Source organism: Erinaceus europaeus, chromosome 14 (assembly GCF_950295315.1).
Source record: "Erinaceus europaeus chromosome 14, mEriEur2.1, whole genome shotgun sequence".
Classification (NCBI taxonomy): Eukaryota; Metazoa; Chordata; class Mammalia; order Eulipotyphla; family Erinaceidae; genus Erinaceus; species Erinaceus europaeus.
This window is the reverse complement of record NC_080175.1, coordinates 31,278,845-31,305,899: the sequence shown is the minus strand read 5'-3', so window position 1 is coordinate 31,305,899 and position 27,055 is coordinate 31,278,845. Positions and strand designations below refer to the sequence as shown.

The 27,055-nt window shown below is 39.0% G+C and overlaps 1 protein-coding gene across 2 annotated transcripts in view; it reads right to left on the bottom strand.

Moving 5' to 3' along the window:
- Window positions 1-27,055, bottom strand: part of HPSE2 (heparanase 2 (inactive)) — a 707,067-nt gene that overhangs the window by 28,664 nt on the left and 651,348 nt on the right. For both annotated transcript variants that reach the window (XM_060171512.1, XM_060171513.1), the window contains one exon: window positions 4,911-5,056. In XM_060171512.1, coding sequence (XP_060027495.1) covers window positions 4,911-5,056 — 146 coding nt within the window. The remainder of the gene's footprint in view (window positions 1-4,910; window positions 5,057-27,055) is intronic.

Genomic DNA, 27,055 nt, shown 5'->3' with positions numbered 1-27,055 from the left:
TTTCTTCTCTACAGAACTGGGGCAGAATGAACTTTCAGAGACTGCAAAGTAGGGTGGGATGTGGGGAAGTAGTGGGTGGGTGGGAGGGAGACCTGAAATTACAGTATTGCTGCAGGGAAAGCTGCCTTTTCAAGATGCTTGGCTGTGGTCTCATTTCCATTTACATAGTTCCCCTGGGGGAGATAAGCTAGTACTGAATAGCTAGTCCAGAGACCAATGTGTAGAGGCTCTCATAGAACTCCAGGAGCCTTCTCAGGTAGGGTGTGACACTGAAGACTGCCTCTGCAATCTCTTTTCCTGCTCAGCTGATGCACGGGGACATTAAATGGAAGCCTTTGACTGGAAAGATATGTTCTTTTCTTTCTTTCTCTTTCTTTTTTTCTTTCTTTCCTTTTTTCCCTACTCATCAGTATTTACTGAAGAAAACATCTATAAGAGGAAAAAGAGTTAGTGATATGGAGAAGGTATCAAAAAGGATTTTGGAGGTGCTAGAAATGTTTACATATTTTTTTCTTTTTTTATTGGAGGATTAATGGTTTACAATAAATACATCTGTTGACAGATGTATAAAATTTCTCAGTTTTCTGCAAAGCAATCTCACCCCTAGCCAACTGCTAACCTCTGATGTCCTCAAGTCCAGGAGGTTTTTGGTTCTCTAACTGAATACCCACCCTACCCCACCCCCCTTTTTTTTTTGTCTGGTAGAACATCTGTCTTGCTCCATGTCTCACTCATGGGGAAACTTTCTCACCAGCAGAGAATCCATGTATCTGGAGTTCATCTTTTTTTCTGGTCATTCTTTCATTGCCTGACATCTTTGTGTTGCTATGGGAAAAGGAGGAAGTGAGTCAGGGCAGGGAGGCTAGAATTGGAATAGTCTGTATAGAAGGTGGGGGTGTGTGTCATATGGTGAGGTACATCTTGACTTCTAGATTAAAAACAGTCTCCAGTGAAACTGGGGGAGTAGGAAAGAGAAGGGAGGATGAAGGCTTAGAATCCATAGTCATTACCAGTGAGTCAATATGCTTGAAAATTGGGTTCATCCATTGTCTTCAAATCTAATTCAAAGTTTTTGGGTTCCGTAAAAGTCAGGGTATGTTTGGCCAAACATTTTTCCCCTAATTTCAAAACCCCTGTGTATTTTAAGGGAAATTTAATCCACATGTTTCTGATTCATTTACACTTAACTCATCAAAATATTGTTTTGTAAGAGCCATTTGATGTCCAAGAAGCCTCAGGAACCTATTTTATGAGTCTTAAAAAAAATTATGAAAAACAGGAAGTTGCATTTTGCCGATAATAAAAAAAAACAATCTGAACCCCAAAAGGCTCAGTTTTGCTTAAACATCCACCAAGCTCCAGTCGGTTCTGATCTTTGTTAAGGATCTTAGCTCCTCTGCAGAAACATACATTGTCTTAGCAGAATGGTTTATAAAAGAAGGTTTCCTAGTCAAACTTTGTTTATCCCCTGAACAAGGGAACACAGGGGAAGGACTGCCAGTGTCCTAATTTGTTAACTCTGGAACCGAAAGCAGAAAAGCACCTGTTGGTCTTGCTACATGTATCCAACTATTTATTTCTCTCTCCTAAGTAGATCAGAAATTTCTGATCTATTTTATTTATTTAAATTTATCCTAAAAAGATCAGAAAACACAATGCTCTGCTCTGTCAGAATGGATCCATAATGAGAGAGAATGCATGACAGGCAGTGTGATATTCAGTCAGAGAGCTCACTGACTGTCAGGAAAAGACCTCTAAATGTCCTTTCCAAATATAAAATTCCTTTATGTGTATATAGGGTCAATACCACAGAATCCTTGGAAACTATGATAATATAAAGCCATGATGCTTAGTACATAAAAAGCATTTGATAAACATGAGTGCAGATACTTTACATGAGTAAAGATACTATCTTTACAGATACTTAAAAATGGAACTACTTAAAAAATAAGCAACTTAAAGGACACTTTTGTGGTATTTTACTAGTTAATTCATACCTTCTCACCCAACCCCTATTTTGACTGCAAAGATATGTTTTCTGAGTATTACTGATCAAGAGTAAATAGCATGAAGCCAACATGACTGCTCTGGGATATTTCTGTGAGATTGGCCTTGTTGGTCATAAATAAACTGGAAGTCATGCTTCCTCATGGCTATAGGGAGGATGAGGTGGCACAGACTGGACACATGATTTACCACAGAGAAGGACACTTCTTTTTTTTTATACACTTATTTATTTATCCCCTTTTGTTGCCCTTGTTTTATTGTTGTAGTTATTATTGTAGTTGTTATTGATGTCATCGTTGTTGGATAGGAAAGAGAGATATGGAGAGAGGAGGGGAAGACAGAGGGAGAGAGAAAGATAGACACCTGCAGACCTGCCTCACCACTTGTGAAGCGACTCCCCTGCAGGTGGGGAGCAGGGGGCTTGCTTATGCCGGTCTTTGTGCTTCACACCACATGCACTTAACCCACTGTGCTACCACCCGACTCCTGAGAAGGGCACTTCTATCCTATGCCTTTCTCTCTTCTACACCTGCTGGCATGGAGATTACCTGAAACTTCAGTCAGCCTGGTATTTCCATTGTGGCTTTCTTTTTTGATCTGATAGGAACGAAGACCTTCACTTCCATTATTTTTATAAGGGTTACAAGTGAAATCGCTTAGTAATTTCTCCTCCTTTCCCCCTTCATCACCTTTCTTCCTCTTTTTCTTTTGCATTGTGAAGAAGAAAAGGTTCTGAGAAGCACAGTTTCCCAAGAGAACTGCTATAGTGACATTTTATAGAAAGTAGAGCAGAGTTGATGACATACAGGACATCTTGTTTCCAGATAACTTAGTTTTAGGTCTCATGCTAATGAATGGTAGAATTTTTAACCATACCACCTCCTTCTGGTTGGTGTGATGATGTCAAAGGGCAAGACAGTTAGATCTATACTATCTTGATACCCTATTTCTTTTTTTTTTTAATTTTTTAATATTTATTTTATTTATTTATTCCCTTTTGTTGCCCTCGTTGTTTTATTGTTGTAGTTATTATTGTTGTTGTTGTTGTTGTTGGATAGGACAGAGAGAAATGGAGAGAGGAGGGGAAGACAGAGAGGAGGAGAGAAAGATAGACACCTGCAGACCTGCTTCACCGCCTGTGAAGCGACTCCCCTGCAGGTGGGGAGCCGGGGTTCGAACCGGGATCCTTATGCGGGTCCTTGTGCTTTGCACCACCTGCGCTTAACCCGCTGCACTACAGCCCGACTCCCAATACCCTATTTCTGAATTCAACCTTCATACATCAAATACTTATTGGGGTCTTCTTCATGTCAGTTACTGTGTTAGACATTAAGAATACAAAAATGAATTTAGTTCACAGAATACTCAGAATAATAGTGACAACTTTTCAAAAGAACACCAAAGCATGTTAAGATGAACACCGGGATGAGACTGAAAGGATGTCTGGAGTTGTCTGTGAAGACACTAACCATAGACTTACTGGCACTCTTTCCCTGTTGGGTCCTCAGATAGATAACAAAGGCCACAAACTGGATTTGTACAGAGACGAAAGGTGCCAAGAGTAATTTTTCTCTCTTTAAGTTGGGGGTCCACCTTTTGGGTGGTTATCACAGAGACAAGGAATACAATGTTTCCTTGTGTGGTGATCAGATAACTCCAGTCAAGGTCATAAAGCAGTCACTCTCTGTCAGGTATTGGACTGAACTTCCTGTTGAGCAAAAGGGCTGTTGAAAGCCTCTGGCCTCTGCCCAAACCAGCTTCCCTTCATTCACAATAGACACTTGTATCTATAGACAAGACAACTGGCCCCTGGCTCCTCTATGCTCAGAGTGATTCTTTGAAAAACCTTATCATGATAAATTAACTGGCTTGGCTCTTCTCTCATCAAGGAAGGGGAAGGAGCATCTGTGGTAACCTGACTACTGGAGTTCTTTGTGCTATCCACTCCTTGTGATCAGCCCCGATAGGCCTTCTGGAATCAAGGTCTGATGGGAAGCACTTGTTTCCATTCTTCCTCGACAGGGTTTCTCCACATTAAGAGAACAAATTCTTTTTTCCAGGGTCAACCACTCTGCTCCCTATACAGGAAGTGATGTAAGGATGCCATATTTTGTCAGATAAATTGGTTTCAGATCTAGTTTCATGATTTTTTTTTTACCTCTTGTTTGCTCTAAAATATTTTATCTGCCAAGATTTATTTACTAATGAGTATTCCTCTTGTTCATTCTAAGGACAACTCTAATGACAACCAGAGCTTCATGTCAAAAAGAGAACAGCCACATATTACTACTCTGAGTCATTTAAGTCCAAGCCCTTGAAAATGGAAGCTTAACTTATCATTAACCTCTTGTTCCTTCAAAACGAAAAAAAAAAAGTTGTTGAAAATATTGGAAAATGCCTGGCATAACTACTTTTGGGTGCAGACCACCTTGGGATGTGCTCACCACTAGGTTTCTAGTAGTGTTGATTCCCACCATGCTTCTTAGAAACATTGACTTGTTTTTTCAATCTCTGCTGGTGGCTCAGAGGAAGAGATTTTATATCATTTTCTTTAGTTGAGGCGTAGGCACACAAAAAAGCCTCATGGGCATTATTACATTAACTGGCACAGAGAAAATGCTCAATAAAATTTTGTTGGCTGAAGAAGCAAATGAACAAATGGCTTGTATTTTTTTATGAACTTTTTATGAATAAATTCTCTGTGTGTGACAAAGAGGGGTTGTTTACTTAGAGATAAAATGCTATTTATCAGACATCATTTGAAAACTGCAGAGAATGGATACAGTGATTCCAGAGACAATATTTAATAAGTCTTGAAGGAGTCGCAAATGATAGGAAATTCTTCAGGGGCCCAACACCTTAAGCCCTTGAAGGGGTTTTCTATGACATCTGTGAAGACTTACTTGTGGTGGTTTGTGCAGTGAGCATAAATCCTTAGTTTGTCCCGGATCACACGGCCTGGCCGTGGCTTCCTCTGGAGACCAGCGACATGCACAGCTAAGACTTTGGGACCGATAAGGCGCTTGTAAAGGAGAGAGAGCCAGTAGTCCTGAGGAGAACAGAGAGTGAGTGAGGAGTCAGGGAGCTAATGCATGTTCAGGTGTTCTGAGTAAACAGGACAAACACACAGACCAGAGATCACTTCTTACCTGGAACACAACGACTTATGACCTATGAGACTCTACCCCATAAGCATGCTCATTCCAGTGAAGTGCTCACCCTGGGCTGATTGTGAGGGGGCAACGACTAAAGTGGTCTTTTAACAGACCAAGTGGGGAAATGTAGACGCAGGGAGACCAGCCAACAGCTGTATTAAAAGTTTTCACATATGAAATAACAGCCAAATGTAGTTCTACACACACACACACACACACACACACACACACACACACACACACACACACACACACTTTTCCCCACCAGGGTTGATGCTGGAGCCTTGTGCCGGCACTATGAATCCACCACCACTCCTGGTAACCAGTTTTTCCTTTTTGTTTTTATTTGATAGGGCAGATAGAAATTGAGAGGGGAAAGAGAGATAGGGAGAGAGCACCACCCCTGCAGATCTGCTTCACCACTTGTGGAGCGTCCCCCGCCTGCAGGTGAGGAGTGGGACTTGAACCTGAGTGTTTGCACATGGTAATGTGTATGCTCAACAATGTGTGCCACTCCCCAGCACCCCCTTTCTTGTTTTTCTGTAGTATTTCATTTATTTTATTTTAAGAGAGAGAAAGATACAGAGAACCAGGGAGAGAAAGACCAGAGCACTGCTCAGCTCTGGCATATGGTGCTACTGGGGATGGAACCTAGGGCTCTGGAACTTCAGGCTTGAAAGTGTTTTGCATAACCATCATGTTGTCCCACCCAGCCCACTGGCTTACATCTTTCACCTTTCTTTTCCTATCCCTGTACTTTTGAACTGAGTTTTCTTTTTTCTTTTTATTGAGCCAGTGTCTTATGCACATGTGATTTCACTGTTTTGGGTTGTTATTCCATCCAGCCAGACAGGGAGAGACACACAAAGAGACACGACAGCGCCAGAGCTTCCTCTCATGCCTGAGTGCGGTGCTGTGGCTCAAATGCAGGCTACTTGCATGGCAAGGCAAAGCTCTACCTGGTGACTCCACTTTTGCAGTGATTTATGATTTCTGTTTAACTGTAGAATAGAAAGGTTCTAATTTTTTTAAGATTTTTTATTATTATTTTCATTTACTGATTGGATAGAGATAGTCAGAAATTGAGAGGGAAGGGGGAGATAGAGAGGGAGAGAGACAGAGAGACATGTGCAGCCCTGCTTCACCACTTGCAAAGCTTACCCTCTGCAGGTGGGGACTGGGGGCTCGAACCTGGGTCCTTGTGCACTGTAACATGTGCGCTCAACCAGGCGCACCACCACCCAGCCTGAAGGTTTCTAATCTTTAGAAATGTGACTGACTGATGCTAGACTTCAAAACATCATCCTCTGAATACTGCCACTAAAGACCATTACTACAGTGTGTGTGGGGGGTGGGGAGTGAAACTCCTCCAGGAAGTCTAGGCCCTTTGGTTACAATCAAACACACAAACAGAAGAACACTTGCAGACTATTGTGCTAAGTCTTGGTCACACTCAATAATTCAAAAACAAAAAGGACATTTTTAGATTGAATAAAATGTTATGCTTTTAATGATTTCAGAGGATTGGTTAGTGATTAATACGTGTTAACCAGCTTATCACTAGTTAATAAGCATTCTATATGTAATATGCATATAATATAAATACCTATTTACAACCACCTTAATCTGTATTATTTAATATTATAATATTATGACCTTGTATTTGATATAAAGTAAAACTTGTATTTATATTGAATACTTATTATCACCTATTGTGGGGTAATGATTTTAGTGTTTATAACTCATCATGTAAATTAGGGCTTTCACCAAGTACCAGATGCTATTACTATGACCCCATCCTGATCTCCCAAGCAGATGACCTCACCAACATGTTCCAGAACCTCACCTCTCCAGAGCACTACCCTACTATGGAAAGACAAAGACAGGCTGGGGGTATGAACTAACTAGCCAATGTCCATGTTCAACAGAGAAGCAATTAGAGAAAACAGAACTTTCTCCTTCCGCACCCCAAAAACAACTTTGGTCCACACTTCCAGAGGAGGAAATGTTAGGGTAAAATGGTTAGAGGGCTCTGAACCCTAGTTCCACTGGTTTTTTTTTTATTTGGGTTATTTGTGACTTGGAACCTTTGCTTTTGCCCCATCACCTGAGAACACCTGAGGAAGTTAGTTGTTGTTTCCTTTATCTGAGAGGGAAGAGGAAAAGGATGTACAAAAGTTGTAATAGTTGTGAGTGGTTAAGAAAGGAAATAAAGGGCAGGGTAGTGGCACACCTGGTTGAGTGCGCATTACAATGTACAAGGACCTGGGTTCAAGCCCCTGTTCCCCATCTGCAGGGGGAAAGCATTACAAGTGGTGAAGCAGTGCTACAGATGTCTCTCTCCCTCTTTGTCTTGCCCTACCCTCTTGCTTTCTAGCTCTCTCTATCCAATAAATAAAGATATTTTTAAAGGCTAATAACAAAAAAAACAAAAAGGGAAATGAAGGCAGGGTCTTAGAATGAATAAAAATGGGCATCAACTTCCACATGGAGTCAGCCATCTTTGCCCAAATGGCATATATGCTTCTTTGACACATGCCTTTTCATTTTCCTGATTAAAAGTTGAAAATATTGGGGGGGGGGGGATTTAACAACAGAACAAAAATTACTAATTTGAGTCATAAAAAAAAGTCATGGCACATATACTCAGTGGAGTACTATTTAGCATTTGAAATAAAGGACTATAATGTGTCTGTCCTTGGGATCTAAAAGGATGGAATTGGCAGTGATTACACTTAGTGAAGTAAGTAAGGCAGTGAGGACAACTATGGGGTGACTTCACATATATGTGGAATTTAGAGAATTGAAACATATGAACTTCAAAAAAGAAAAAAAAGCACACAAATATATAGCCAACTCGTATCTATGACCTTGGAGAACTATGGAGGTTACTATTTGAGGGGACTGGGGACATAGACCTATGGTGGTGGGAGTGGTGTGGAATTCTTCCCTTATTATAATCCTTAAATCACTATTAAATTACACACACACACAATAACAAAAATAAATAAAACAGAATACCCTCTCCTCTGTCCCTCCTAGTGTTGGAATTCAATGAGCACACCATACAATGAATGTTATTTAAAACCTTTAAGATATCAGCCAGGTTTTTTCAACCTTTATTCCTCCAGGTAGACTTCCTAATCTTCCTAATAATGTCCCTCCTCGCCCCCCCCACCCTTTTTTTTTCCTTATATGGTCTGTAACATCAGTTGTTTCAAAATATCTGATGAATTGAAAAAGTCAGAGCGAAGCCTCAAAGTCCCTTTATTCTCAGAAAACTCCAAATCTGCTTAAGAGTAGTGAAATCTAAGCCTTTCAAGGCTATTTACCTTAATTATATTTAGACAGCCTTAGTATGGCTGTTAGTGTGGCTCCCAATATTTAAAATAGCAAACATTTCTTTACTGTCAATCAAGGAAAAAACTCTTATGGTTCAATTTTCTCTTATTTTATTACAATTTCTGCAGTTCTAATAGTTATTTTGTGAAGTCATGATCATGGTCACCAGTATTCCCAACAAGTAGCTATTTTCCTGCTGATTTGTGACACATTTTTTTTAAAATTAATGATAAGAGTACTTTAGAATATATGGGACAAACATTCTTCGATTTTATAGTCTTTATCACTTTTATGCAACATTTATTTATTTATTTACTTACTTTTAACATATCAAAATGATAATCTTTATTTCATTTTAAGCTTTTTCTATTAGTTATCTAATAATGGCTTGCAGGATTATAGGAGCAATAATTCTACCACTTAACCTATCCGCAAAGTTCTGTGCATCCCACCTCCATCCAGCAATAATAAAAGATTTAGAGGCAGTTGAGCTTTTGTTTTTTCCAGTCCATATGTTTTAATTCTCTAAAGTCCACATATGAATGAAACCATAGGGTAGTTGCCTTTTACCTCATACTTTGCTAAGTGTAATTGCCTCAAGTTCCTTTCATTTTGTGCTGCCGGGCACAATCTTATCTTTTTTAAAAAATTTATTTATAAAAAGGAAACATGGACAAAACCATGGATATGAGGGGTACAACTCCATACAATTCCCACTACCAGAACTCCATAACCCATCCCCTCCCATGATAGTTTTCCTATTCTTTAACCCTGTGGGAGTATGGACCCAAGATCATTGTGGGATGCAGAACATGGAAGGTCTGGCTTCTGTAATTGCTTCCCCGCTGAACATGGGCATTGACAGGTTGATCCATACTCCCAGCCTGCCTCTCTCTTTCCCTAGTGGAGTGGGGTTCTAGGGAATTGGAGAACAGGACACATTAGTGGGGTTGTCTGTCCAGGGAGGTCTGGTTGGCACCCTGCTAGCATCTGGAACCTGGTGGCTGAAAAGAGAGTTAACACATAAAGCCAAACAAATTGTTCACTAGTCATGAACCTAAAGGCTGGAATAGTGCAGATGAAGAGTTGGGGGGGTGTCCTCCATTTTGTAGATAGCTAGTAGGCATATTTTAGTTATATTCCAAAGGGCCTGTGGCTATACTAGTTTTTTGTTTGTTTTTCCCCAGAGCATGAAATCTGATATGTGGGTGGATCCAAGTTATTGTCTGGGGAGATGATGTCATGGCTGGAATAAGGACCAGAAAGCTGAATCAGGGAAAAGAGAAGCTCCCAAATATGGGAAAGGTATATATAAATATTGTTGACTGTAAACTCCATCGATTTGATGTGATCTGGGGCCCATATTCAGCTTAGGAGCCTATGTGACCTCTGCATCCCTGTAGATCTGAGCTCACATTCTGTGGTCATGAGTAGGGACATTCCAAGCTGCCCCAATATCAGGACCCACCTTCCTCAGGCGTAGCATAGAGTATCTTTTAAATTGCAGAGTAGTATTCCACTGAGTAAGTGTATCTCCCATAACTTCTTTATCCAGTCATCTGTTGATGAGCATGTAGGCTCTTTCCACTCCTTGGCTACTATGAATAATGTATAAAAGTGCATGTGTCCCTTTGAATTAGTGCTTTCATATCTGTTCATTTCTTTGAGGACTCCATACTGTCTTCCATATAGATTTCACTAGTTTGCATTCCTACCACAGTATCCAGAGCTCCTTTTTCTTCATATCCTTACCAACACTAGTCAATTCTTTTTCTAAATTTATTTTTATTTTTTCTCTTATTTTTATTGTGTGAGGGATTACTAGTTTACATTAAATAGTTACTTTAAATGTGTAAAATTTCTCAGTTTTCTGACTCATCCTCAGCCTAGGTCCTTCTCCTCCTCCTTGTAGCAGGACCTGAAAAACCACCTCCCCCCACATAGTTCTTTACTTCAGTGCAATACACCAAACCCAGTCCAAATTCTGATTAGCAGTTTGCTTTCTGTTCTCAACTTCTGTCTATGAGTGAGGTCATCCCATATTCATCCTTCTTTTTCTGGCTTATCTCACTTAATAACTTGTCATTTCTTGATTTATTTTTGTCATTCTCACAGGTGTGAGGTGCTATCTCACTATGGTTTTAATAAGTATTTCTCTAATGATAAGTGAACTGGAGCATTTCTTCATATGGTGATGGTCACACATATCTCTTCTTTGGAAAACAATCTATTCAGATTTTTGCCTACCTTTTTATTAGGCTGAGTCTTTGTTGTTGGACTATGTGAGTTCTTTATAGATGCTTAGTGACAAACCCTTGCCAGGTTTGATGTGCAAATATCTTATCCCAATTACTGGGTTGCCAATCCTTGTGGACTTTTCTTTTGATATGAAAGCTTTTGACTTTGATGAAGTTGCATTTCTTAATCTTGTATTAGTTTAATTGCCCATAAGGGTTCATCTCCGAATACCTCTTTGATGTTAATGTCCTAAAATGTTTCACCAATAATCTTCTATGTATTTTACAGTTTCAGGTCTAAAAGCCATCCAGGTCTTTGATCAACTTTAAGTTAATTTTGATATATGGTGTTAATTGATGGTCTAGTCTCATTTTCTACATGTGGCTGTCCAGTTTTCCCAGAGCCATTTAGAGAAGAGGCTTTATTTTCTCCATTAAATGGTTTTGACCCCCACTGTCATATATAAAGTGTCTAGATTTAAGTATGTTTACTCCTGGGATCTCTATCTTGTTCCATTGGTTTCAGCTCATTTTTGTTCCAATACCATATTGTTTGAGTTACTTCTACTCTGTTGTATAAACTTAGGTCAAGAAGCATACTGCCTCCATTTTCCTTCTTTTTTTTCCTTAGGAGTGTTTTGTCTAGTTATGTTTTTGTGGTTTCACATGAATTTTTGGATAAGTTGTACAATTTCCTTGAAGAATGCCATTGGGATTTTGATGGGAATTATGTTGAATCTATACATTTGTTTTTTTTTTTGGGGGGGGAAGGACAGTCTTTTTTATTGTCTGAATGTTGCACATGTTCTAAGTATTGTTTTGTTTTTATTTTCTTGTTCTTTTGTCAAGCTGTCCTTCCCCCCTATCCCCACCTCTACCCATCACTGCTCAACTCTGGCATCAGCTGGGGATTGAACCTGGGATCTTTGGTGCTTCAGACATGAAAGGTTTTTTTTTTTTTTTTGCATAACTATTATGCTGTCTCCCTAGCCCTGTCAAACCTTTATTTTTTTTTTTAAATTTGTGATTCGTAGTAGCTTACATAGCTATAAGATATCAACATATGTACACTACACCCACCACCACCCCACCCCACCCTCCCGACTACAGCCACCATTGTTCTCACATAGTCTTAGAGACAATTTGTTTATTTCTGTTTCTTTTAATTAAAGATTTTTAAATATTTATTTCCTTTTGCTGCTCTTATTGTTTTATTGTTGTAGTTATTATTGTTGTTGTTGGATAGGGGAGAGAGAAATGGAGACAGAAGGAGAAGACAGAGATGGGGAGAGAGAAAGATTTATTTATGAAAGAGGGAGAGAGTTAGAAAGACAAAGCATCACCTTGGCATATTTTAGGATGGGGATTGAACAGAGGATCTTGCAAGTCAGTCACTCTATCCACTGTGCCATTAATACCATTTTAATTGATATGATTTATATTTTCTTATTTGAACATTTAAGTCCATTTCATTATAACTTTTCTTTATTAAACTTTAGTTAGCCATAATCATTTATTTTTCCAAATCTGAATTTTTGTAGTATTTGTTATTGTAGAGAAATTTAAAGCTAGAATGAATTTCATTCTGCTTGGTTTACCTATTTGTTTGTTTTCTCTCTTTTCTATTCTGGCAGGATGTTTACAGCAGTAGTTTTAGTCTTGATACATAAATTTTTGAGTTTCTGTGTCAGTTTGATGGTTTTTAGGCAATACTTTGATTAGAAAGACTAAGACGATCAACTTGTGAGCATTTTCTTGAAATACAGTGCCAGATCTTTTTCTTTTTTTCCAGTTTGTTGCCCTTGTTATGGTTATTGCTATTGTTGACATTTATGTTGTTGTTGAATAGGACAGAGAGAAATCGAGAGAGGAGGGGAGATATAGAGGGGTAGAGAAAACACCTGCCACCATGCTTCACCGCCAGTGAAGTGACTCCCCCCATGCATGTGGGAAGCCGGGCGCTTGAACCAGGATCCTTGGGGTCATCCTTGCGCTTTGGGCCTTTGCGCCATGTGCGCTTAACCCACAGAGCTGCTGCCCAACCCCCTCCCCTTTTTCTTTTTGATTAGTTCACTTTATTGAGAAAATGTTGATTTACAGGATTGCTGGGGGCCGGGCAGTAGTGCAGCGGGTTAAGTGCACATGGAACTAAGCACAAGGATTAGTGTAAGGATCCTTGTTCGAGCACCCCGCTGCCCACCTGCAGAGGGGTCACTTCACAAGCAGTGAAGCAGATCTTCAGGTGTCTATCTTTCTCTCCCCAACTCTGTCTTCCCCTCCTCTCTCGATTTCTCTCGTTCTATCCAACAACAATGGAAGCAATAACAACAATAACAATAATAACAACAAGGGCAACAAAAATGGGGGGAAAATGGCATCCAGGAGCAGTGGATTCATAGCGTGCAGGCACTGAGCCCCAGTGATAACCCTGGAGGCCCCAGCGGTAACCGTGGAGGCAAAACAAAAGAAAAAGAAAAGAAAAGAAAAACAAACAAACAAACAAATAAAAGGATTGTTTTGTCACAGGAGTACAGTTCGACATCTGCCCAAGATAGTGTAAGTACACCGCAGCCTCCGTCAAATCTTATTCTCCTCTACCATAGGATACTGGGTTCCAAACCACCCCTCAGTCTCCTCCCTTCCTCTGAGTCCCCGGATCTTCTGTAATAGACCACAGTCAACTCAAGTTTTACCCTGTATTTCTGTCTTTCTGTTCCAATCTCTGTCTCAGCATTTCTGTTAGATTGCCATCCTCTGTTCTGAGCATCTGTTATATCCCTTTTCATCTCATTATTTTCTGTTCTGCAAGAGGATGTCTCAAGAGTGTCTACCACATTGCATATCCATTTTCACCAGGATTATTCCTGTCAGTTACTATGCCCACCTACTATTTTCATTGTTACTATAATTTTAGTTTCTTTGATATCATTTCTTGCCTCACTTAGCTTACCTGACTGGCACATACTTAACTTTTTCCCCCCATTTGTATATATTATGTATAAGATTTCATGCTGCAGCACTTGTCATTCACCTACAAGCTACTATTGTACCCACACTGTCACATCTAGTTATTTGAGTCTTCCTTTATCCATTTTAGTGTTTTTCATTCTTTTGCCTTGCAAGTTACTTTTATCCATGTATATTTAATTTATTAGCTTTATTTTTTTATTTCTTTACTGGGGAATTAATGTTTTACAATCGACAGTTAATACAATATTTTGTACATGCATAACATTTCTCTGTTTTTCACATAACAATATAACCCCCTCTAGGTCTATTAGCTTTATTTTAAAAAAGTGACATTATATCTTATGAAATTTTCTGGAACTTACTTTTTTCCACTTAACATTAGGCTTCTATGATTTATCTAAACCATTACATGTACTTAAAATTAATTTTCAATGTTGTATGAGAGTTCATTTTATGAACATACTACAATGTATTTATCCATTCTCCTGTTAGTGGATATTTGGGATATGTCCAAATTAATGTCACTATGTTATTATGAAGAGTGTGACTTTGAACATACTTGTTTCTCATTCTTATGACACAGGCAAAGAAATCTGAAGAACTGTTAGCCCAGCTACAATTGGAAACTAGCAGCAGCATCATCACCTGGGCATTTCCTAGAAGTACACATTCATAAACTTTATTCCTCACTTACTGAGTTAGAATCCTCAAACCATGTGACTTTCCAACTGATTCTGATGCCTCTTAAAATTAGAGAATTACTCTTTTACAGAACATGCCTGAGCAAGGAATTTCTGTGTCATACACAAATAGATAAATATTCAACTTCTCAAGAACAAGTCGTTTTCTAAAGTGATCTAATAATTGCAACTTACACTCCTCTAGCAATGCTGATTTGAGTGTCCTTTAATTCATGTTCTTATGAATACCTGCTGTTCGCAGACTTTATTTCTGCCAATCTACAGGTCATAAAATGTCTGGCTTTGAATTCATATTTCATTGTGTTTGTTTCTATCTCTGTGTGAAGAGTTTGTTAGATTTCTGTCTTCAGTTCTGGATACCTGTCAATTCCCCAACCCCCCCTTTTTAATTTTGTTCTTCTCCCTGCAAGAGTGTCTTGCTCATGTCTAGTTCATAAAGACACTGTATGTTTTAGATTTCAAATTTTTTTCTTCTAGCACTATGCCTTTCATCAAACTAGAATTGATCTGGGGTAAGATATGGCTGTGAAGTAGGCAGTTAATTTGATGATTTCCAATATGGATAGTCAATTAAAGCAGCTTCTCTGTCATATATAAAGCTTCCACATGTATATGGGTTCATTTCTCCACTCTCTGCTCTGTTCAATTTTTCTATCTTGCACTGATAACACATTATTTAAATTTTTTTTTTTTACACAACATTTTAATTTTATTTTTCAAAAGACAGTTGAAGTGGTTTACATTGATTTTCAAATACTGAATCAGCTAAACATACTTGGAGTAAGTTCCACTTGAGTATGCTATATAATTCCTCTTTCTTTTTTATTTTAAGTTTCTTTATTTCTCTTCTGACCTTGTTTTTTAATTTCTGTCTGAGAGTGAGATCACCCCATATTCATCCTTCAGTTTCTGATTTATTTCACTTAACATGATTTTGTCAAGCTCCATCCAAGGTGGGCTGTAAACGGTGAAGTCACCGTCTTTAATAGCTGAGTGGTATTCCATTGTGTATATGTACCACAACTTGCTCAGCCACTCATCTGTTATTGGACACCTGGGTTGCTTCTGGGTTTTGGCTATTGCAAATTGTGCTACTAAGAACATAGGTGTACACAAATCTTTTTGGATGGGTGTGTTGGGTTCCTTAGGATATATCCCTGGGAGAGGAATGGCAGGATCATAGGGTAGATCCATTTCAATCTCTCCTTAGGCTCCTTCCTGTCCACTCACCGGTGGTTTGGTGGGTTCCTGAAGACATTCTAGTCCTGCTTGTTGCGGTCCCAGGTGGTCTCCTTTGGTATTCCTAGTTGACCCAGGAGAGGAGAGGAGAGAAACACAGCTGCTGCTGCTCCGTAGCCACATTATTTTAATTACTATCATTGTGTCTTGAAACCTTGTAGACAAATCCCATTATCTTGTTCTTCAAGAAAAGCTTTGCTTAATCATAGGTATTTCAGAATCAGATTGTCAAGCAGCTAAACAAAATCTCTGGGACTTAACATTTCACTTAATTTACAGTTCAATAAGAATTCATATTTTTTGTGATATACATAAATCTGAAAGGAACTGAAAATAAACTTAGTCAAGTGGTTTTAACTCCTTTCCTTCTTTGAAGGTGAAAATTTCACAACCATATAATCATTCTGTTAAAATAATTTTAGATCATTTTTTTCTTATCTTTTATTTATTTATTTTCCCTTTTGTTGCCCTTATTGTTTTTTTATTGTTGTTGTAGTTATTATTGTTGTTGTTATTGATGTCATTTTGGTTAGATAGAGCAGAGAGAAATGGAGAGAGGAGGGGAAGACAGAGAAGGGGAGAGAAAGAGACACACTTGTAGACCTGCTTCACTACCTGTGAAATGACTCCCCTGCAGGTGCGGAGCCGAAGGCTTGAACCAGGATCCTTATGCTGGTCCTTTTGCTTTGCACCACCTGTGCTTAACCCGCTGAACTACCACCATTTTCTTGTCTTTTTTTTTTTTTATTGCATCTAGAGGCAGTGAGGCAGACAGTGAGAGACAGAGACAGAGATAGACAAAGTGAGCACAGCACTGAAGCTTCCTTCAATGCTGGTTCAAACCTGGGTCTTTTATAATGGGAAGACATCTTTAAAGGAGAAAACATATAAACCATTTAAGTTGAGAAAATCAAGTATGAAAACATTTTATCTTTAGGTTTTATATTAAATACATAGTAGAAAAAAAGTAAATACATACTAGTAACATAGTAAAACGGAGAATCCAATATTAAAGCTTAAACTTGCTTTACTAGTAGTTTCAATGATTTTCTATTTCTTTGTAACTTTTCTCCCTACCTATTCTTTTCAGTGAAAACTCATTGTGATACAGTATCTTTATTTCTACTTTCAAAAGTATACACAGATGGAAAAAAGGCTTCCTCCTTCCAAATCCACCCATTCCTACCCAAGGAATTCAAGGAAAGTGTGCCCAGATAGTGTATTGTTTATTTACTTACTTATTGCCTCTATTGCTGGGGCTTGGTGCTGGGTACTTTGAATCCACTGTTCCTGGTGGATTTTTTTCCCCTATTTTATTTGATAGGACAGAGAAAAATTGAGAGGACTCGAGGAAATAGAGAGGGAGAGAGAAAGACAGACACCTGCAAACCTGCTTCACCACTTGTGAAGTGTCCTCGCTGCAAGTGGGGAGCAAAGGATCAAACCCACGTCCCTGCTCATGGTACTCTGTGTGCTTAACCAGGTGTGCCACTGCCCAGCCTCCATAAAGTAAGTTATTTAGATAACAATGCTGTATTTCATATATGCCCAATACAAAGGTTTGCTTTTAAAATTAAATTGCTCATATTTCATTCACATATATTATTTTAGCACAGCATAGGAATATTTGTAAGAAAACTGTGTGTAGATATATAAACAATATTTTAGTAAACATATATAGTATATTGGCTACTTTGAGGAATCAGGAATGGGTGATGAGAGACTGACAGACTGGTGTTTTCATTTTGAGTTTGGAGGCTGATGATATAATTCTTCTTTAAAAGTAACATAAAATTAGAAAATATTTGAGTGTGTAAAATTATATATTTAAAAGATAATACAGTATGCACGTAACAGAGCATTTTGAGGATGACATCACTGGTATACATACACACTGACATTTCTTTGAATTGCTTTGCTATAAAGAGGTGGACTTGTGGTGATTTACTCTTAATTTGTTAGCTTTTCCCCTAGGGGAATGGAGTACTGTTGGTGGCAATTCTGCTGTTTATGAGTTAAAAGTCATAGTGAATGAGACATCTTCACTTCTTAGCTCTCTGTACTAGTTACAGACTTCGATCTTACTCTTTTTCTACTTACTCTTATTCTCTCTTCTCTCATTCTGTTCCATATTTGTCTTTCCTTTGAAGAGAAAACATCTTCACCCCCCCTTTTGATGCCTTTGCCTTTTGTTCACGTTAATCAGCTCTCAACAGAATCAAATGAGATTTCTTTCCTTCCTTCCTTTTGCACTTTCTTGCTCCCCCCATACTCTTTTCTTTTTCTTTTACTACGATCACTTCACTTTATATATGATAAAAATAAAATTAAAAAAATTTTGAATATCTAACAATATGAAAAAGCATAAAAGTTACCTTTATGCATAAAACAGATTGGAAAAATAAAAAAAAAACAGACATATCTAACAACAAAACATTGTTAAAGCAAAATGTGGTAAGTTTTTGGACAACAAAATATATCAAGAAGGAAGGCAAATATAATAACTTTTTCTGTTCAAACTAACAGAAAATCTAAAGCAAAGGATGCATTCAAGTTTTAAGGGACAACAGACATTTTTAAATGTGTCAGATATAAGATGTTGAAGGAAAATAGTGTTCATTGGTTAGAGAGAAAAAACTAACAGCATATGACACTAAAAAGACAGAAGTTTTATATCTTTTCCTTTTCTTTAGTATTTGTCAAAAAATCAATTGTTGTCTGAAAGCTAGACAAGGCAGTATATGGAGTGTGTTGAACCAAAATAAATGAGAAAAGAAAGAGGACTGCAGAATTTACTGGATTAATCGCTGAATTTGTGTACCTCTTAGCTATTTCTATAGCCTGTACCTAGTGACTACCTGCTCTAAAGGAGGTACTAAACTTCAAGTATGGAGAGTATACCACATTCTAGAGTGTATTCAGGTTATGGTAACAAGTAAGACAAAAACAGTACTTGTCATCAAGAAACTTGGGCAGTTAACTGCAGTAGTGCTGATGTTATTGGAGTAATTTATATGACTGGCTATGACTGGCGATAGGAGCAAAGAAACAACATCTAGGGGAGGAGACACTCATGGAGCGAGAGCTAAGATAAAAGAGAGGAAGTGCAGAGTGGTGTTTTGAAACAGAGAAAGAACTAATGCAAAGGTCTGAGAAGACGAGAAGTTTGGAATGTTGGAAAACCTGACAGAAGATCAATTCATCTTGGAGCTCAGCAAGTGAACACAAAATGAGAATAGTTGGGCTAGGTCATATAGATGCCAAGATTTTAGAATTTGTCTTAAAATAAATGGGAATTCACTGCAGAATTTCAAGAGGGGAAGTGACATTATTCAATTTATATTTAGCAAATTGACTTTTATAGCTGTGCAGAAAATGGATTGGAGAAAGCCATTTAGGAGGCTACTTTGGAAGAAAGATAATAATAGTTTGATTAAGGCAGGGAAGTCCAATAGGAGGAAAGTAGAAGGATTTGAGATATTTAGGAGATAAAATTGATTGGACATGGTTATTGACTGGATATAGAAAATGAGCTTGAATCAGGATTCATGGCTTTTTAAATGCTCAAGTATTTAATTCCAGAGGGTTAGATGGCTTTTAGCAGAACAGAAAGAGTAGTATTTCCTTACTATCCTCAATTCCACCTCTTCTTAATCCAACACCAGCCCGTGAAAACTTAGTAAGATTAGTAAAGTCAAATTCAGCTAGATATAAGTAGAGGAAATCTCTCAAAGAAAACAGAATGAGAGTAATAGTTAAAGCATTCTCAATGTGCCCTTCAAATTTAGTTTTGAGGCTTTCTTGGTATTTTGAGTGGGTATGAATTCATTGCACTTGAAATGTTTTGTCTATGTTCACCTACTTCACTCACTATTTCTTATATTTATTATTTGCATGACTCTAAAGCTGGAAAAAAGAGATCCTTGCTTTATAGAGTCAAGCCAGCCCTCCTTCAGCTGTTACCCTCTCCATGAAGCAAGAAGTACAGAGCTAAGGGCCCATGTCTCTTTAAGACAGTCTGAGCTCAGACCTCTCTGCTCAGACTGTCCCTCTCTGGCTGCCAGTATCTTCTATAAATGCTTTTTTTTATTCTTACAAGCATTCCTGAGCATGCAAGGTATTCTACTCAGTCTTGCTGATATAATGATGAACAAGACATCTTCTTGTCCTCAAAGAATTTAAGGGCCAAGATAACATGTAAACAACTGTAAAACAAGGCTGACTAAAGTAAACACTACATGAGCAAGAACCACTTGGAGTGCTTTTGGTGTTCAGAAGAGGAAACAATTATTCATGACTGAGAGATTCAGGGAACACTTCACAGAGAGACAAAGGAAATAAATAATTTGCTTAGAGTTGAAAGATATATAAAATCCTGGAAAGTTACTGATTGTGTCCAAGCCTCCGTTATCTCAAAAGGATCTGATAATATGTCTGAAATGTCTAATGCCTGTATCTGACATTTTTATCCTTTTCTTTATTACTTGAAAGATTTTTTAGCCACATGAAAATAGTTATATTCTAGTATGTAAACAGTTATGTCCAAGTTGCCCTGAAAACAAACATTACTAATGTGTAACTGTGTGTGTGTGTTCATGTGTATGTGTGTGGGGAAGGGGAAGGATGCAAAAGGAAGTTTCTTGTGATCATAGTTTACCTTTATATCACTAATACCTGTGAACTTAAGATTTTGATAATCAAGCAAAGATTTGAGTGAACAATCAGATGAAGATTCACCTTCTGAAGGTGATGAGAGTACTTCCCAAGCTGAACAGGAGGGAAATAATAATTTTGCAAAGGCCATGGCTTCTCTGAATGCTGAGAGGTCTTCCTGTTGGCATGTATACTTGTTTAATCACACTTCTCTGTTTCTTGGAAGTATATATGTGCTGAAATGTAACAGCAGGATGATAGATTCCTTCATAGAGTCTTGTAAGGTTTGACTTCAAAAGTTATAAAAACTGATTTTCTCTAGGGGGGCACAAATTTTCATCTAGATATGTGACCTTAGAAATACAAGGCAAAATGAAGTGGAACACACTGTGAGCCTTCGCACTAGAGGGGGCAGGACATTAGAGCTAGCCTATAAAGAATACAGTCCTGCTGCTCTGACTTCCTCCACTGAGAGAGAGGAAGACGTGGGGAAGATCCAGAACCTTTTCATGTGATAAAAGTATCTTTGGAAATATTAATATCTGCCTTTCCCCTGTTGCTCTCTGAAGAAGAAATGAAATCCCAGCTAACAACTTATAACTTAAAGAGTATCAGATAGTTGCCCATTGCTTGCAAGTTAGAGACTGAGACAGGTGGTTTTCATATAAATTGACCCTTTGTCACCTTGCCTTTCTCTGTCTACCTTTTATGCTCAAAGACATTGATTTATTTTCTCCTCACAATGGACTGGATCTCCCTGTTTCTATAATTACCTCTCATTCGGTTCTGCACACCTCTTTCCAAGATGCACCTATACATGCTCTGTTAACTCTTAAGTCAGCTGTTAGCTCCAGCTCTCAGGTCTTTCCCCCTGTAAGCCTCAGTGGACCACCTCCAGCCCCTGCCCATTTCTGGGTTACATGTCCTCATAGAACACTTTCTGTCTCTTAGGATGCTTGATTTACCTTTTAATTTCACACTGTATAATTTATAAGTATATATTAATCATTATATACTTGTTGGTAGAATGTTCTGATTCATATGTCTCTTCAAGATTATGAATTCCATGATGATAGGAATGTTTTTGCAACACTGTATCCCTAGAGCCTGGAATGTAAAGATGCTTAACAAACATCCTATGGGTAACCATTTTCCTTTTGGTCTAGCCCCCTAACTCTTGTTTCTTTTAACTAGTCCTACAACGGGACTTCTGGTAATCTACATGAAACACAGGGCATATATATACAATTTTTTTGTACTCAATCCCATCCTACTCAGACACAAAGGAGGGTGAGAAGAATCATTTGTTCAGCTGGGGTTCTGTGGAGCAGCCAGTGGCAGCAGTAAGGAATTTTAGCCCATAAAAAGGGAATGATGCCCACAATGAGAATTTAAATGTCCAATCTGGAAATGTAACCTGAGCTTTGCGGCTACTATTTTAAGTAGGTGGAAGTTTTGTGGAGGTGGGCCCTTAATTTATGATGTCTGCTGCCAACTCCAGGTAGACAGTGACAGAACTAAATTTGTTATAGGATACCTAGGCATTGTCAAGGGCTGGCTAGTATGAGGGAGATCCAACCCATCTTGTATCAGAAGTGCTATGACTATGGCAGTAGTGTGAGAATAAAGGAACAAGTAGTGAATCTTTTCAAGGTATATTCCTAGTACCAGGCACAGTTATTTATTTATTTTTTATCCTGTACCTAGTAGCATATACTAAGAGTAGTCCCTTCTCCAGATCTCAGAAATCTGGAAGAGATTTTGCCACTTCCTTGATCCTAAACCCTAGAGCAGGGTCTTTCATCCTGGGCATCACTGGTGGCTTTAGGCCTGATAAGTCTTTGTTGTGGAGGGCTATCCTACACACTGCAGGGATTTAGACACACTCTTAGCCTGTGTCTACTAGAATACGCATAGACAAACTTCCTCAATTGGTGATAACCAGCAATGTCTCCAGAGATTGTCCAATCCGCCTGGGTGTCTAAATTACCACTTCCTCATTTGGTGAACCACTGGCCTCGGTATAGAAGGTGAAAAAACACAGACAGATGCTTTTCCTCCCCATCTATCATGAACTTTTTAAGCTTCTTGGAGTGGAAGTAAGTAGCAATCTGTTACTCTAACATTTCATGTTTGGTAGTGATATGAAATAATACCTGATACATTATTAAAGATGATTTACAAACGTCTTCTAATAAACCCAGTCATGTAATGCTTCCAAACAAGGAATGCCTGCTTTACAATCTTTACCTTAAGCTGACTACCAGGATGGCCTGGGTTCTTGGGACACTTGTGTATATTCCTTGCAGACATCATTGGGAAGCATGGGATTTGGAGTCAGGCATCCTGAAGTGGAACTCCAATTATAACTCAAACACTCCTGGGGTTATTGCAAGACAATCAATTATTCTAAGCCTCAAGTATCTCAACCATAAAATAACTTCCCTGCTGACCCTCTAGACTGCTCACCAGGTAGGGCATGTGCCTCGTCATGTACATAGCCTGGCTCTGAGCTCTGGCACTACCTAGGGATGTCTTGGCACCAGGACCAGCTCCAGGCCCCCCCCACCATATATATCTGAATGAAAAATTTGGCTGAGAAACTCTGAAAGTGCTCATGCACAATGTCCACTGCTGTAATAAAAGAAAAAATCTGGGGCCAGGCGGTGGTGCACCTGGTTAAGTGCTAACATTACAGTGCGCAAGGACTGGGTTCAACCCCCTGGTCCCCACATATGGGGGAAAGCTTCCCAAGCACGGCTGCAGGTGTCTCTCTTTCTCTCTCCCTCTCTATTTCTCCCTCTCCTCTCCATTTTGTTCTGTCTTTATCCAATAATAAATAAGTATCTTTGAAAAAGAGAAAAATCTTTCTTTATTATTCTGAAATTTAAGTGAGATGAGGCCTGAAAAGTACCTAACCTAGTTCTGGCAGGTAGAACCAGTTCCTACACATAACTATTTTATTCATTTGGTATTTGAACACTACTTAGGAAGTAGGAGAAAGAGAAAACACCCTCAACCTTCATTTCCCCACCTCCACTATCAGTGTTTACTGGCCCAGAATATTTCTTCAACTCTTCTTAAAACACAGTGGGGATAACTAGAAAAGGCCTGCTGGGATATTAAGGGGAATCTCTTGAATATAACTTTTACTTGGAGTTGCTTGACAGCAATTTGAGAGGCAGAAACTGAGACTGAGCTTAAGTAGATAAGACTTTGTCAGGGAGAGTGTCCTCATGTGAGGTAAGAGAACTGTTGATACAGATATTCAATCAGGAAACCTCTGACATTATTTTGAAGACTGCATTGTGGGCAGCAGTAACTTAAGTCAGACTGTGTTCTAGTTCAACTTCAGCACTTCCTGGGTAGTAACATCACCAGCTTGAACAAGTTACTTTTCCTCTATGTCTCAGGATTCTTATCTCTAAGAAAGCATAACATCCGTATCTACATCTGGTTACTGCAAGGATTCCCTGATAATGCAAAGGATCAGCTCAGTACCTGGTGACGAGTAGAAATATAAACCGAGAAATGCTGACCATAATATTAATGATCATCTTCTGTAAATGATTATTTTCACATATTGTATCTGAATATATTATAGAAAAAAGAAATGATGGGGAAAACAAGGCTTAAGATAAATAAGACATATCTCAAATGGCTAACCAATCAAAAGCGAACAAAGTAAAGTAAAAAAAAAGAAAGTGAACAAAGTGAGTGAACCAAAGGAGGAAAATACAGGAGAGAAAAAGTGGGCAAAAAAGGCAAATGTTAGAAGCGAATCACGGTATTTTTATGTAAAAACTGGGCATAGTTATGTGTGTACACCAAAGTCTTATAAATTAGGCTAGGACATTACCAGATGTGAGGACCTGGGCTCAAGACCACAGTCCCCACTGAAAGGGGGGAAATTTCACACGTTGTCAGGGGCTGGCTGGTACGAGGAAAATCCAACACATCTTGTATCAGAAGTGTTACAACTAAGGCAGTAGTTTGAGAATAAAGAAAAAAATAGTGAGTCTTAAGTAGAGTAGTGCTATAGGTGTCTCCCCTTACCTCCCCTCCCCACCTATTTCTGTCTCTGTAAGAAAAAAACAAAACACGGTGGTACAGCTGGTTAAGTACATGTATTACAATGTGCAAGGACCCGGGTTCAAGTCCCTGGTCCCTGCCTGCAGGGGGAAAGCTTTGCGAGTGGTAAAGCAGTGTTGCAGGTGTCTCTCCATCTCTCAGTATCTCCCCCACCCCTCTTAATTTCTGTCTATCTTTACCCAACAAATAATAATAATAAAAAGATAAAAAAAATTTTTTTTAAAAAAGGGCCACCAGGAATGGTAGAGCTATCTTGTGGGCACTGAACCCCAGCAATAATATGGGGTCAATAACAGTGATAAGTAAAATATAAGAGACCTGCAAATGGTGAAGCAGGGCGGTAGGTGTCTCTTTCCCTCACTATCTCCCCCTTCCTCTCACAGTGGGTTAAGCACACATGGTGCAAAGTGCAAGGAATGGCGTAAGGAACCTGGTTCAATCCCCTGCCTCCCCACCTGCAGGGGGGTCACTTGTCTACCCCTCCTATTTCCATTTCTCTCTGTCCTATCCAACAATAATGATAACCACAATAATGATAAACAACAAGGACAACAAACAGGGAAAAAATGGCCTCCAGGAGCAGTGGGCTTGTAGTGTCGGCACCGAACCTCAGCAATAAGCCTGGAGGCAAAAATAAAAAGAAATAAAAGGGGAAAAAAAGTAAAAATAAATAAATAAATAAAATATTAAGAAAACTAGGTTAGGTATAAGGTTTGCCTTCACTAAAAATTAATAAAAAATATGCAGAAGTGTGTTTTGTTTAGAAATGATCATCAGTATTATCATGACTGCATACTCTGACCACCACTGGTGACTGAATAAAGAGAAAGAATGGGCCAGGTGGTGGTGCCCAGTTAAGTGCACAGGCTACCATGCACAAGGACCCAGGTTTGAGCCTCCACCTGCAGGGGTGATGCTTCACAAGCAATAAAGCAGGTCAGCAGGTGTCTATCTTTCTCTATCTCCCCCTCCTCTCAATCTCTCTCTGTCCTATTCAGTAAAAATAGAAATAACTAATATTCCATTTCATACCTTGAAGAGCTCATAGTTTTGTTGTTCATTATGGTCTCAGTACAGTTTTGAAACTCTACTCAATTTCTGTCTCCCACTTCTTGTTCCTTTTTTAAAAATGTACTTTTTATTAGTTATTTAATATTGATTTATTAAATTGTAAGATAATAGGGGTATAATACCATACCCACCACCAGAGTTCTGTGTCCCATCCTCTCCATTAGAAACTTCAGTAATTCTCCCAAGACCACTGATATAGGGTGATTCTACAATTATCTATCTATATGTATGTATATTTTCCCCCAACTTTTCTTTCTTTTTTTTTATTTATTTAAGAAAAGAGACATTAACAAAACCGTAGGATAGGAGGGATACAACTCCACACAATTCCCACCACCCGATCTCCATATCCCATCCCCTCCCCTGATAGCTTTCCCATTCTCTATCCCTACCCCCAGCTTTTCTGATGGTCCTGCTGTCACTTCCTTTCTAAGTCGCCATTACACCTATTACTACTTCTGGGTGTCTTTCATCTCCTCTGCCAGATAATAGAAACAGTGCCTGGTGTTTTTCAGATTCATGCCCCTTTCATTGTTGGTATAAAAACAAGATCCCTGGTGACAAGCACTTTGGGTCCTAGTAGATTGGGGGTTTAGAGCCCCCTGGTTTACTTCCCCTATCACTTATCCCTCTGGGAGTATGGGCCAAAATTCTTTTTGGGGGGCAGAAGGAGCAATTGCTTCTGTAATTGCTTCTTTTCTGGACATGGGCCTGGGCACTAACATGTCGATCCATACCCCCCTGTCTCTGTCTTTCCATAGTGGGGTCCACCTCTCTTTCTACAACTGACTTATCCTTTGGGTGTTGATAGTTAGAGGGGTTCAAACTTCTAACTAGAAAAAAGCCTAAAGTCCCTTTGGAAAGTTTCTCCACTGACAATTTAAAAGATATGCACCATATGCTGTTCCCTGTTACCACCCATGCCACTTCCTCCTGAAGAATACAGAAAAATTGGCTTGAACACACCTGAAAGTAGAGGGGACCTTCAGAACAGATGCTAGAATCCTATTTTTCCCTAAACATCTCCTTAACCACCATTTTCCCCCCAAAAGTATTTATACAGTCTGGAACGTTAAGTGCCCTGTGAATTGTTTTAAAAACTTTATAATAACATGTTATAGCTTCGGGGCCACTATGGATGCTGACCTAGTAGAGAAGTTTCTGAAAGAGCATTTGGAGAAGCTGGCCTACTTCTTTATCTAGGGCGGCATAATGCTAACACCTTTCTGACTCGAAGAGTAGCATCCATTCTGTGAAGTCAGTCACAGGCTGAGCCACAGCTCTACCAGGTCAAAGACGGGGACAATGAACCCCAGAGAAGACATTCTGATAGTTATTCTGGAACACTCAAGGGATTCAGAACACAAAAGTGAAGGTGGTTCCCCCAACACACTCGCGCACACGCACACACACACGGCTCCAGGAAAGCCTGTAGAACATTGTGTAGTCCACAAGCTATTTTGCAGCTGCCTCAATTAAAGAATTAAACTATATCTGAGTAGCAGCAATATCCATGAGAGCCAAATTGGATTTCTCCTCGGAAAACAAGCTACAGACCACATCTTTATTGCACAGACACTCATTAACA